At 40.9% G+C, this 12,068-nt stretch overlaps 2 protein-coding genes across 5 annotated transcripts in view; one reads left to right on the forward strand and one right to left on the reverse strand.

Moving 5' to 3' along the window:
* CSTF2 (cleavage stimulation factor subunit 2) overlaps positions 1–8,240 on the reverse strand; it is a 34,347-nt gene extending 26,107 nt beyond the window's left edge. Inside the window, exons 1-7 of the mRNA XM_005901010.3 lie at positions 8,068–8,240; positions 6,860–6,938; positions 6,154–6,323; positions 5,335–5,471; positions 4,449–4,568; positions 4,218–4,355; positions 10–133 (exon numbers count right to left, since the gene is read on the reverse strand). Of these exons, the coding sequence (XP_005901072.1) occupies positions 10–133; positions 4,218–4,355; positions 4,449–4,568; positions 5,335–5,471; positions 6,154–6,323; positions 6,860–6,938; positions 8,068–8,125 (826 nt within the window). The 5' untranslated portion in view covers positions 8,126–8,240. The remainder of the gene's footprint in view (positions 1–9; positions 134–4,217; positions 4,356–4,448; positions 4,569–5,334; positions 5,472–6,153; positions 6,324–6,859; positions 6,939–8,067) is intronic.
* An 81-nt stretch (positions 8,241–8,321) lies between these two features.
* Positions 8,322–12,068, forward strand: part of SYTL4 (synaptotagmin like 4) — a 98,901-nt gene continuing 95,154 nt past the window's right edge. For 2 of the 4 annotated variants that reach the window (XM_070366434.1, XM_070366431.1), the window contains exon 1: positions 8,322–8,871. The gene's annotated coding sequence lies outside the window, so the exon portion shown is untranslated. Of the gene's footprint in view, positions 8,872–9,363; positions 9,560–10,126; positions 10,234–12,068 lie in introns of all 4 variants that reach the window. The other 2 variants (XM_070366432.1, XM_070366433.1) reach the window with 2 other exon arrangements.

Below are 12,068 nucleotides of genomic sequence, written 5' to 3' on the forward strand. Positions count from 1 at the left end.
AAAACATACCTGCAGGAGCTAAGGAACCAGGGCCAGGTCCTGTTACAGTGGCTGGTATCTGACCTGGTGCTGCAACTCCAGCCTGCAGGGAAGCTTGCATCAGAGGAGGCGCACCATTGACATGCATTCCACTCTGACCAAGAGAAAAACCAGAGTATGTATAGGCCTCTGTGGAGACTCAACATGCAAAGTCTTCAGATGGATACCACCAAATATTCTACCAAATACCCTTTTCCTACAGCATGTCTAATGCAACATTAGATTTATAACACTTTGAACAGAAGTTGCAATACATACAATGAGCCTGGTTATACAGAACACGACTAAGAGAGACCATATTCTAAAAGTAGAGATACACAAGTCTTGTCTGTGCAGTGAGGCCATTTTGTTCAGTGGCTCAGTTGTGTCCAACTCTTTGTGACCCCATGGACTACAGCACACCAGGCCTCCCTGTCCTTCATCATTTCCCAGAGTGTGCTCAAACTCATGTCCATTGAGTTGGTGATGCCATCCAACCATCTCATCCTCTGTCATCCCCTTCTCCCGCCTCCAATCTTTCCTAGCATCAGGGTCTTTTCTAATGAGTCAGCTCTTCGCCATTAGGTGGCTAAAGTATTGGAGCTTTAGTATCAGTCCTTCCAATGAATATTCAGGATTGATTTCCTTTAGGATTGACTGGTTTGATCTTCTTGCAGCCCAAAGGACTCTCAAGAGTCTTTTCCAACACCACAGTTCAAAAGCATCAATTTTTTGGCACTCAGCTTTCTTTAGGGTCCAATTCTAACATCCATACATGATTACTGGGAAAACCATAACTTTGACTAGATGGACCTTTGTTGGCAAAATAATGTCTCTGCTTTTTAATATGCTGTCTAAGTTTGTCATAACTTTTCTTCCAAGGCCATATATAACACCTATTGCTGACTTCAAGACCAGGGCCTGGCAGTAAGAGTTTTTTAAAAAAAAAAGTGCCTTGAAACCAAGAGGAAAGAATTTAAGACTTTTTCCTTTTAAAAATGGAACTGTTGGCAGTCTATATTTTTAAGGTGAAAAAAATTTTTTGACCATTCTTTTCTCATCACTTTTCTTAGATACAATTCTGGTTTGAGGGGAATGTAAACAACAAAACAGTTTAATGCTACATTAAAGCTCCTAGAGGGAAAGGGAATGTTATGTTTTCATCTGTGTATTTCCAAGAGAACTGAGGAGTCCCTTGGAATAGAAAGAGCTCAATAAATACAGAATAAAACTAAGGTATACAAGTATTTTAAAAATCAGATGGTCTCAGAGAACACACACGAAACTCTAGAACAGAAAAAAGAAAACTGTATAGTGAGGTGGTTAAGAGAAAACAGGCTATGAGGACAGATAGAACCAGGTTCAGACCCTGGATTTGCCACTTAGATTGTTATTTTTGGAGCAGTTAACCTCTCTGGATCTTAATTTATTTCCGCATTTACTGAATCAGAGCATGGGTTGGTAAACTATGACCCATGGAGCCAAATTTGGCTCACTGCTTGGTTTCATAAATAAAGTTTTACCAGAACACAATCATGCACATTTGTTTGCGTATTGCCTATGGTTCATTTCATACTCTAATGGCAGAGTTGGGTAATCAAGACAGATCCCATGGCCTGCAAAGCTGCCCCCAAATTTACTATCTGGCCATTTAGAAGATGTTTGCTGACCCTTACCATAAACCTTTGTATGAGTAATTCAAGTTGTTTACCTCTGCCAATCTAACAGGTGAAAAATGGCAGCTTACTGTACTTCATTCACATTTATCTTGTTTTGAAGTTGAACAGTTTTCACACATTTAATATATATCTGCATTTCTATGCTTATGAACAGTTCATGTCCATTGCATAGTTTTCTACTGGGTTACTGGCAAGTTTCTTATTAATTTATTTGAGGTCTTTTTTGTTGTTGTTGTTTATTGTGAAAAATTCCAGATATATGTTATAGAGAGAATAAAATAACCATACATCTTAGGAAACATATTCAGTTGGTTCAGTTCAGTTGCTCAGTCATGTCTGACTCTTTGCGACTCCATAGACTGCAGCATGCCAGGCTTCCCTGCCCATCACCAGCTCCTGGAGCTTGCTCAAACTCATGTCCATTGAATCGGTGATGCCATCTCACCATCTCATCCTCTGTCATCCTCTTTTCCTCCCGCCTTCAATCTTTCCCAGCATCAGGGTCTTTTCCAATGAGTCAGTTCTTCACATCAGGTAGTCAAAATATTGGAGCCTTAGCTTCAGCATCAGTCCTTCCAATGGACATTCAGGAGTGATTTCCTTTAGGATTGACTGGTTTGATGTCCTTGCTGTCCAGGGGATTCTCAAGAGTTTTCTCCAACACCACAGTTCAAAAGCATCATTTCTTTGGCCCTCTGCTTTCTTTAGTGTCCGACTCTCACATCCATACATGACTACTGGAAAAACCATAGCTTTGGCTACAAGGACCTTTGTTAGGAAACTAACATCTCTGCTTTTCAAAATGCTCTCTAGGTTTGTCACAGCTTTCCTTCCAAGGCACAAGTGTCTTTTAATTTCATGGCTGCAGTCACCATCTGCAGTGATTCTGCGGCCCAAGAAAATAAAATCCATCACTGTTTCCATTTCTTCCCCCATTTATTTGCCGTGAAGTGATGGGACCTGGATGCCATGATTTTAGTTTTTTGAACAATGAGTTTTAAGCCAGCTTTTACACTCTTCTCTTTCACTTTCATCAAGAGGTTCTTTAGTTCCTCTTTGCTTTCTACCTTAAGGATGGTGTCATCTGCGTATCTGAGGTTATTGATATTTCTCCTTGCAATCTTAATTCTAGCTTCTGCTTCATCCAGCCCAAGGAAACATATTTTATATATATATATATATATATATACACACACACATACATATATATACACATACACATATACATATATGTGTATACATTTATATACATATATATATACATATATATATATACAATTGAAATCTCCCATAGGTCTTTCCCAGTTGCATCCTGCATCTCCTTCTTAAGACAACCAGTGAACAATTCTGATGGATGTTTTGAAGTTTTAGGTAATCAATTACATACTGAACATGTTCTTTGCAACTCATTCAACATGCTTTTGGGATATGTACAGACACATACATCCCATATTTTGGAAATGCTGCTGCTGCTGCTGCTAAGTCGCTTCAGTTGTGTCCGACTCTGTGCGACCCCACAGACGGCAGCCCACTAGGCTCCTCTGTCCCTGGGATTCTCCAGGCAAGAACACTGGAGTGGGTTGTCATTTCCTTCTCCAGTGCATGAAAGTAAAAAGTGAACGTGAAGTTGCTCAGTCGTGCCCAACTCTTAGCGACCCCATGGACTGCAGCCTACCAGGCTCCTCCGTCCATGGGAGTTTCCAGGCAAGAGTACTGGAGTGGGGTGCCATTGCCCATTTACTTATTTTCACTTCTGTAGGGCATTACATTTTTGAGTTGTCTGTGTTGATAGCATGTATCCTAGTTCACCCTAACTGCTACATGAAACTACATTCTGAAAGTTATTCATGGTGACACAATGTATTTTATTGAACTGTTACAGAGTATTTCATTAAATAAATACACTTTTCTCCATTCTTCCATTGTTATACATTTAGGATGTTTCCAATTTTTCACTATTATAAAGTGGTGATAAATATTCTAGAACATGACTAACTTAAGTAGTCAGCCTGCAGTGCATCATGTGTGTGGCAAATTCTTTTTTCCAATTTGTCGTTTGTCTCCGGTATTTATTTCTTTTTCTCCATACAGGATTTTTCAGTTTTCAAATATATTGATTATCATGGCTCCAAGGTTTTGTGTCACACTTGGAAAATTAGCTTCACTTTTTTCATCGGTAAGAATGGAGATAAGAGTGCCAACATCATACAATGCTCTAAGTATTAAATGAGATAGTATCTATGGAAGAACAAAGTGCCAACCACAGTGCCATGCATGCATATACACAAAATTAGCTTATAACAAAGGGCATAAAGCAAGGATCTTTGTTTTACAAACTTGGCACCAAATATGTCTTAATTTAGATGTCATGTACTATGCAACCTTGTTAACTGTTTTTATGCTTGGAAATTGAAATTATCATCTCTGGCTGCTGAACATTCCTCTTTCAATATACCCTTCTAAAATGAAAATGACATTCTCAAGGCAGATTTAAAAAAATGTTAAGGGATAAAGTCTTACCAAAGTCTGGGCCTGAGGTGTCTGAGGATTCTGCTGGTTCATTGACACACTGGATCCTGAGCCAGGTCCGGCACTGTGGACTGTCTGAGGGTTGCCTGCAATCAGCGTAGGGATATTTGTCTGGCGATGCAAAATTTTCTAAAAAGTGAGAAGACAAATCTATGTGCTGTCTGTTTCTTTCCTACTCATGGTTTACCTTAGCATTTCCATAAAAGAACCAGAAGCACTTACCAAGGCAATTTCTGGATCCACAATTCTCATGACTACCTGTGCTTGTAGCAAAGCATAAGCCAGTTGAGGGTTCTGAAGCAGCATGTTCCGTGCTTCTTGAGGACTATTCTGGACACAGAGCTGTGAAGATAAACAGATTCATCATTAGGTTCAATACTTATTACTCAGAAATTGACAGTGATTTAGAGCTATTCTCATCTGAGAAATGTAATATGCAAGAGGCTTTTAAAGCTATTACTGGGACTCTCCTGGGGACCTCCTGATTAAGAATCCACCTGCCAATGCAGGAAACATTGGTTCCATCCCTGGTCCAGGAAGATTCTACATGCTGCAGGGCAACTAAGCCTATGTGCCATGAGTCCTGAGCCCGCATGCTCTAAAGCCCATGCTCTGCAACATCAGAAGCTGGCACACTGCAACTAGATTAGCCCCACTTGTTGCAACTAGAAAAAGCCCATGCAGCAATGAAGACCCAGCATAGCCACAGATAATTAATTACTTTTTAAAAAAGAAGCAATTATCAATTTTTACATACCACAGAAAATCTTGGGCATGGCAGGCCAGAATAGGAGGAGGTATTTCAAATACCATAATACCACCATTTAGGGAAAAAAGCCACATTTTAACATTTACATATGATATCTATGGGCCACAAAAACCCAGCCAGATTGTGTAGGTGTGTCTGTGCACAAAAAATAGAAAACTCTTTGTATGAAATATATAATACACTGTGTACATGTGGAATATTGAAGGTGTAAGAAATGTTGGTTAACAGGCACATCTACTATTTGAGCTCAGGATATCATTTCCATTAACTTATCAATGACTCCTTGAAGAGTTGATATAATAAAATATGATTTAATCATAATCTAATCCCTCCTCCCACCTTCATCTGTTTCATCAGCTCAAACATCTGCTCTGGTGGAAGGCTGGCAACTGCTTTGCTAATGGACTCAGGGGCATCCTCAGGACTGATGGTCTCTCCATAAGGTGACTCAATGACAGGGGCACCAGTTCCAAGGCCTGATTGGGAAGAAGATACAAAAATGTTAAGGAGGTAAAATAAAGAGCTAAATCATTTCAGCTATCTACTTTCCAAGGCTGCTGTAAGAACCTGTTGATAACTTTAAATTTTCTGGAGCCTAGAAATCAGTGATTTGCAAATATTTTATTTCTGTGAAGTAAAGTCACAGAGTGTATTTTCTGTTCTCTGATGAAAGTTGAGACCAAGATCATACAGGTGAACAGTGTTAACCTAAATTAGGGACTAGGCATATCCATTTCCTTTCACAAGTCATTTCAGAAGCAAAAGGTTCAAACAGAAAAAATTCCAATTTCAAAATGGAATTTCTGGATCTATTACCTTGTGAAAAAAGCCATGAGAATGCCTTGGTATCCCCACCAGTTACAGATCTGGTAACATAATTACAGGAGTGGCAAACACTAATGACAGTTAACATGACTTATGGCTTGGTAAGCCTGAAATTCATCTTCAACTGGAAATCAACTCCTTGGAGATGGAAGGGCTTAAGCCAATTTTACCTTATTTCTCAAAGACACACACACACTTCCCTAAGCACTAGGTGGGTCAAGTAAAAAGGCTGATAACCATTTCAACAGATACTAAAACATATCAGTGAGTGAGAAATCTTCATTGTTACATCTTTACTAACTCATGTTATATACAGCTTGGAAGTATACTCACTCTTCAGCTCTTCTTTGTTCTTTTCGCTGGCAGCATTGTCCACTCGAAGCGCTCTCCCACTAAATTCACGCCCATTTAGGTTTCGCATGGCACTAAGTGCTGTCTCCTGGTCTTGGTATTCACAGAAGCCATAACCTTTTGGCTTTCCTGTCTCCCTATCATAAACCAGCCTGGAGAGCAGAAGCAAGCATCAGGTGCAAATGTTACATACACACAGGGTTCCTACTACCATTACTGTTGTTTTAGTCGCTAAGTTGTGTCCAACTCTTTTGTGATCCCATGGACTGTAACCCACCATGCGATTTTCCAGACAAGAATACTGGAGTGAGTTGCTATTCTCTTCTCCAGGGGATCTTTCCAACCCAGGGATTGAACCCAAGTCTCCTGCATTGGCAGGTGGATTCTTTAGCACTGAGCCACCTGGGAAGCCCCTCCCACTACCACTGCCTTGTAATTTGGTGTACCTAAGACAGATAACTCCATTGCTCTGTCCCATTGAAACATTTTTTACACATCTTTTTAAGTGAAAACAATGTATTTTAGTAAAAATGAATGTGAATCCTATGGTATATGAATCTCAATGAAGCTGTTACAAACTAACAAAGAAGAAGAATGGATGTGGAAATTCACCTTACCATTATTACTAAGGGCCAAACCTGTGGTGATTCTTAAGAAACTTCCACCAAGTAGTAAAAGGGGATCTCACCTGAAACTAACAACAGGTCCAACCTCAGAAAAGATGTCCTTTAACTGTTCTTCAGTAGCCTCATAAGGAATGTTCCCCACTAAGGAAGAAAATAGATAACATATCAAAATTCTGATTTTTGTAACCTAGATCTTTAGTGACAAAGAATCTGAATATATCACTGACAATGTAACAACTGGTTCAAATACAATGTTCCTTCAATCCCAGTTTCCTGGTAGTCCCTTAGATAAGATTTTAATTTTGGCTGCTGACTTTAATTACAAGAGAAATAAAACCACTGAGACTGGACACAAAAGAAGTAGGCATTCTTTAAGTATCAGTTTTCAGACTAGACTGACAAGTGTTAGATTTCCCTTAACTACGGTGAAAATAAATACTTAGGCATTGGTATTTATCTGAAGTTGTTTAAGTTTTACCATTAACTACTAAAAATGTCAATATTATAATTTTTAAAGCTGGCGCATATGTCTTTATTTTTACATATACATGCACTCAAAGGAGAATGACCATGAGTGTACTAGAGGATGTTTAAAAATTATTCTGTTGTAAAACAACTATAACAAAAAATATTGGGAACTGTTTCCTCACGTTTCTTCCGAAAGATGCTTTAAAATCACCACGCGTACTTAAAAAAAAAAAAAAAAAAACTTTTTTCGACTGAAGATTACTCAGAATAGACTTGACCCTCTTAAAAATTTCTTCAACTAGGTTTTAATCGTTCGTTCATTCATTCATTCATTCATTTACAATCCATCTTAAGACGCCAAGTAGCCACTACTAATAAACACGAACTAAAATGTAACCGGTAAAAAGCAGAGGATGAAAGCCCTTATGAGAGGGCGGGAAGTGAACACAAGGCTCTATACCCTCAGCACACAACCTGTATTCTAGGCTAGAGGGTGAGAAGTACCACAGGACATTGCCATGATCCCTCGCTTCTGGCTAATAACTGAAGCTCATGAAAAGAGAAACGCATAGAAGCTGAACGGTAGTTTTTTGCAACACGGTAGTTTTTGCTGAGAGACCTTGGGGGAAGGGGTGCATCACTTTGATCACGAGTCTCTCAGGCTGGGGGCCCCACAGGATCGAGCTGTAAGCCCGACCTATGGCTCCCATGGCGATTCCCGAGGCGCAGGGAGGGGATTCCCCGCCGCTCCCTGTCTTTTTCTGTCCCTCCCCGATGGACAGTTCCACATAATTTCTCTCACCGAACACGGAACGTAGAGAACGATCCACCGCAGGGTCTCTCACAGTCAAACCCGCCATCGCTCTTTTCCTGCGGCTTCCGGTGCGCCGAAGAACACTTCAGTACAGTGCTTCAGCCCAGCGCGGACCACACTTCCCTACGGCCGGTGAGCCGGAAGCGCCTGAGACGGAGACGCTTGGGCCGGATGGACGCAAGGTCCCTCCCTCGGCGTCATTCCGTCACAGTCGGTACGTATTACTTCCACTAGAGCACTTGCCGTCGCCCCCGGCCCCCTCTCCCCGTACCCCGCTTGAGAATAATGGTTCTGAGCTAAAGCTCGGCTAATTTGAAGGCTTTTAGTATATAGAATTTCTTATTATTCATTTTTTCCTTAGGCTAACGCAAGTGAATGTCGACCACAAAAATGATTGCGGCGGCGGCTTTACCATAGTAACAGGGAAGTCATTTGATAAACAACCCTGGCACTTTAACTTTAGTTCCTCCCTGTTAGGGAAGGGAAACGCATGGCCCCGCCCCAGCGGCGTGAGTTTTATTCTTTTGCAAAAGCTGTGAACGTTCGGACTGAGAGAAAGAAAGAGAGTCGAGGCATCCTAGAGAATGAGGGTTGCTCAGTCTCAAGGCGTCAATATAGCTGAGGATATGGGGAAGTAAAAGCAGAACAAATTCGCCTGCTTTCTTGTAGCCTGTGGGCTCCCCGTGCTTGGTGGTGAGGGGGCGGGGCGACGGAGGATATTGGCAGGCAGGGTATCAGAAAACATCGAAACTGGAAGTATCTTTGATCCCTGGTACACAGCAAGCAGCTAAGGTATGATTTTAACTCGGGTTGCTTTGGCTCCAGAGGATAAATGTTTATGTGCTGTATGTACTACTTTCAAATATAACTCAGAATTTTAATGGCGTAACTTGAAATCATTTTTGGGAAAGAACTTAGAGCATAGGGCCCAGTGATGGTGGATCAATGGCTCATAATAATGAACCACTAAAGAACAGGTTGAGGCACCAAGGCTTGTTCTGCCTTCAGCCATTTGTGGAGAATGGACTGTTGGTTCTGTCAATTCATCAACCACTCCTGTTGGTTAAAAAAGAAGAGATGTGTACAAGGGATATTTCCTACGCTTCTTTTTTTTTTTTTTTGGGGGGTTCAGATACAGGCTAGATACCTATGACCCTACGTTTCATTGCTATTGTCCATGATTGTCTTTTCCCTTATATTGCTTCACTCCCAGAGAGGCACATTTGTTTTGCCTCCAGTTTGTAGCAAAATGAAGACAGAAGGTGTTGTCTGTTGCTGTTATAGGTATAACATCTCAGAGAGTCATGGAATTACATCCTCCTCTGAAAGGTAGCAACTTCTGGATAGACGTCTTTTCATGGAAAAAGATTCAAAATAGCCCTTGTAGCATTACCTAAGTTAAGAAAATCCTCTAGGAGGCCTGAAGACATAAGGTAACTCGGGACCCTCAGAGAGCACCTGAATGTTGACACAGATCCTGGTCAGTATCTGGCTATGGGTACCAATTGCCTTGCTTTCCAGAAAGAAACATCATTCCTAGGTTTTGCACTACTGCATTATCACACTGATTCTGCACCAGTGTTTATACTTTCTGAGAATGCTTGAGGGTTCAGCTCTGAGGCTACTCTACAGATAATTGTCTAATCCATCAAAGCTGGCTATTCAGTCTTTTGGTTTTAACATTTTCATTTTTTATTTCTTATCTAACTACTTTTCTTAATTCATGCTCAATGAATATATTTTCTATATTCCTTTCCCAGAATCCTGTTCCTTCAAAGGAGGTTTGGGATTCTTCACCTGTCCAAAGGCTGCCTTATGAGATCTTTTGCTTGGTAGCAGACCAGGGAGTTGGGCAGTCAGCTGAATTGGAAGATTTCATTTGTTCTTGGCAGTGGCATGCTGATCTCTTGTTGCTGATTGAGGACTGCTTCCAAACTAAGCATTGGGGAAAACTGATTAAAAGGAGGAAGTCTTTTGAGTTCTTTTCTATAGAAACCACCAGGCTTGTCTAAAACTTTTGCCAATTTGGGGTCTTGTTCTGTTTCAGAACCAGAAATCTGGGAGACCATTGCCTTGGCACATGGAATCCAGGGCCTAGTTAAATGAAGGTGGACATCACTGGATAGCACTTAAACTCCAACAGTATGCTGCTAGGTGAGCAGGGCTTGATTGAGCATGTGGATAATGGTATCAGGTTGGGATAAACAGGGTGATGATTAAAAAGAGTTACTATTTGTGAAGGGCCATATGTTGGGTTGGCCCAAAAGTTTGAGTTTTTCCACAAGCTGTTACAGAAAAACCCAAACTTTGGGGCCAATCCAATAGATTACAGAGCTTCTTTACATAGATCTCACTTGATTCTCACAAAACCTGGGAGACAGTTTTAGTGTGCTGTCTTTTTTCTTATTGTGATAAAATATGCATAACAAAATTTATAATTTTAACCATTTTAAGTGTATAATTCAGTGGCATTAAGAATAGTCACTTTGTGCAACCATCATCACTGTCCATCTCCAGAACTTTCATATTTTCACAAACCGAAACTCTGTACCCAGCAAACACTAACTCCCCCTCTCCCCAGCCCCTGTTAACCACCATTCTGTCTCTATGAATTTGAAGACATACCTCACATAAGTGAAATTATAACACTGTTTTTATTTGGTTATGGTTTGTTTAACAGCATAATGTCTTCAAGGTTCATTTATGTTGTAGCATGTATCAGAATTTCCTTCCTTTTTAAGGCTAAATAATAGTCCATTGTGTGTATATACCATGTTTTGTTTATTCCTTCTTGCGTTGTTGAACACCTGAGTTGCTTCTACCTTTTGACTATTGTGAGTAATGCTGCTATCAACATGGGTGTGCAAATATCTGTCTGAGTCCCTGCTCTCAGTTCTTTTGGATATATACGCAGAAGGTGAATTGCTGAATTGTGTGGTAGTTCTATGTTTAATTTTTAAAAATAATTTTATTTATTTATTTTTGGCTGTGCTGGGCCTTCGTTGCAGTGTGGCCTTTTTTCTAGTTGTGGGGAGCAGGGGCTACTCTCTAGTTGTGGTGTGTGGGCTTCTCATTGCAGTGGCTTCTCTCGCGGAGTATGGGCTCTAGGGCGGGGCTTTCCATGTGGCACTAGTGGTAAAGAACCTGCCTGCCAGTGCAACAAGCATAAGAGTCATGGGTTCGATCCCTGGATCAGGAAGATCCCCTGGAAAAGGGCATGGCAACCCACTCCAGTATTCTTGCCTGGAGAATCCCATGGACAGAGGAGCTTGGTGGGCTACAGTCCATGTGGCTTGGACAGTAAAGAATCTGCTTGCAATGCAGGAGACTGGGTTCGATCCCTAGGTCAGGAAGATCCCCTGGAGAAGGGAATGGCAAACCACTCCAGTATCCTTGCCTGGAAAATTCCATGGACAGAAGAGCTTGGCAGGCTACAGTCCATGGGATCGCAAAGAGTCGGATATGACTGAACAAGTAACACTCAGGGGCTCTAGGGCAGAGGCTCAATAGTTTTGGCACACAGGCTTAGCTGCTCCAATGCATATGGGATCTTCCTGTGTCAGGGATCGAACCCATATCTACTGCATTGGAGGGCAGATTCTTTACCACTGAGCCACCAGGGAAGCCCCTATGTTTAACTTTTTGAGGAACCATCCTATTTTTACATTCTGTCATTTTACATCCTATCATTTTACATTCCTGCCAGGAGTACACAAGGGTTCCTATTTCATCCTCAGCAACATTGTTTGTTTTTTTTAAATACAGTCCACCCTAATGAGTATGAAGTGATATTCCATTGTGGTTTTAATTTGCATTTCCCTATTATATTGGAAAAACCTACCATTCTCCTCTCCTGTGTGTCTCTTTTACTTTAACATAGAACACTTCACTTTTAATACTTCCGTGTTTTTCCCCACATGAAGCAATTCTCTGTGATACCAGGTGGGTGTCCTACAATTTAACTCAATTCTGACACTATCTGCTTGGAG

This window comes from Bos mutus, chromosome X, assembly GCF_027580195.1.
Source record: "Bos mutus isolate GX-2022 chromosome X, NWIPB_WYAK_1.1, whole genome shotgun sequence".
Classification (NCBI taxonomy): domain Eukaryota; kingdom Metazoa; phylum Chordata; class Mammalia; order Artiodactyla; family Bovidae; genus Bos; species Bos mutus.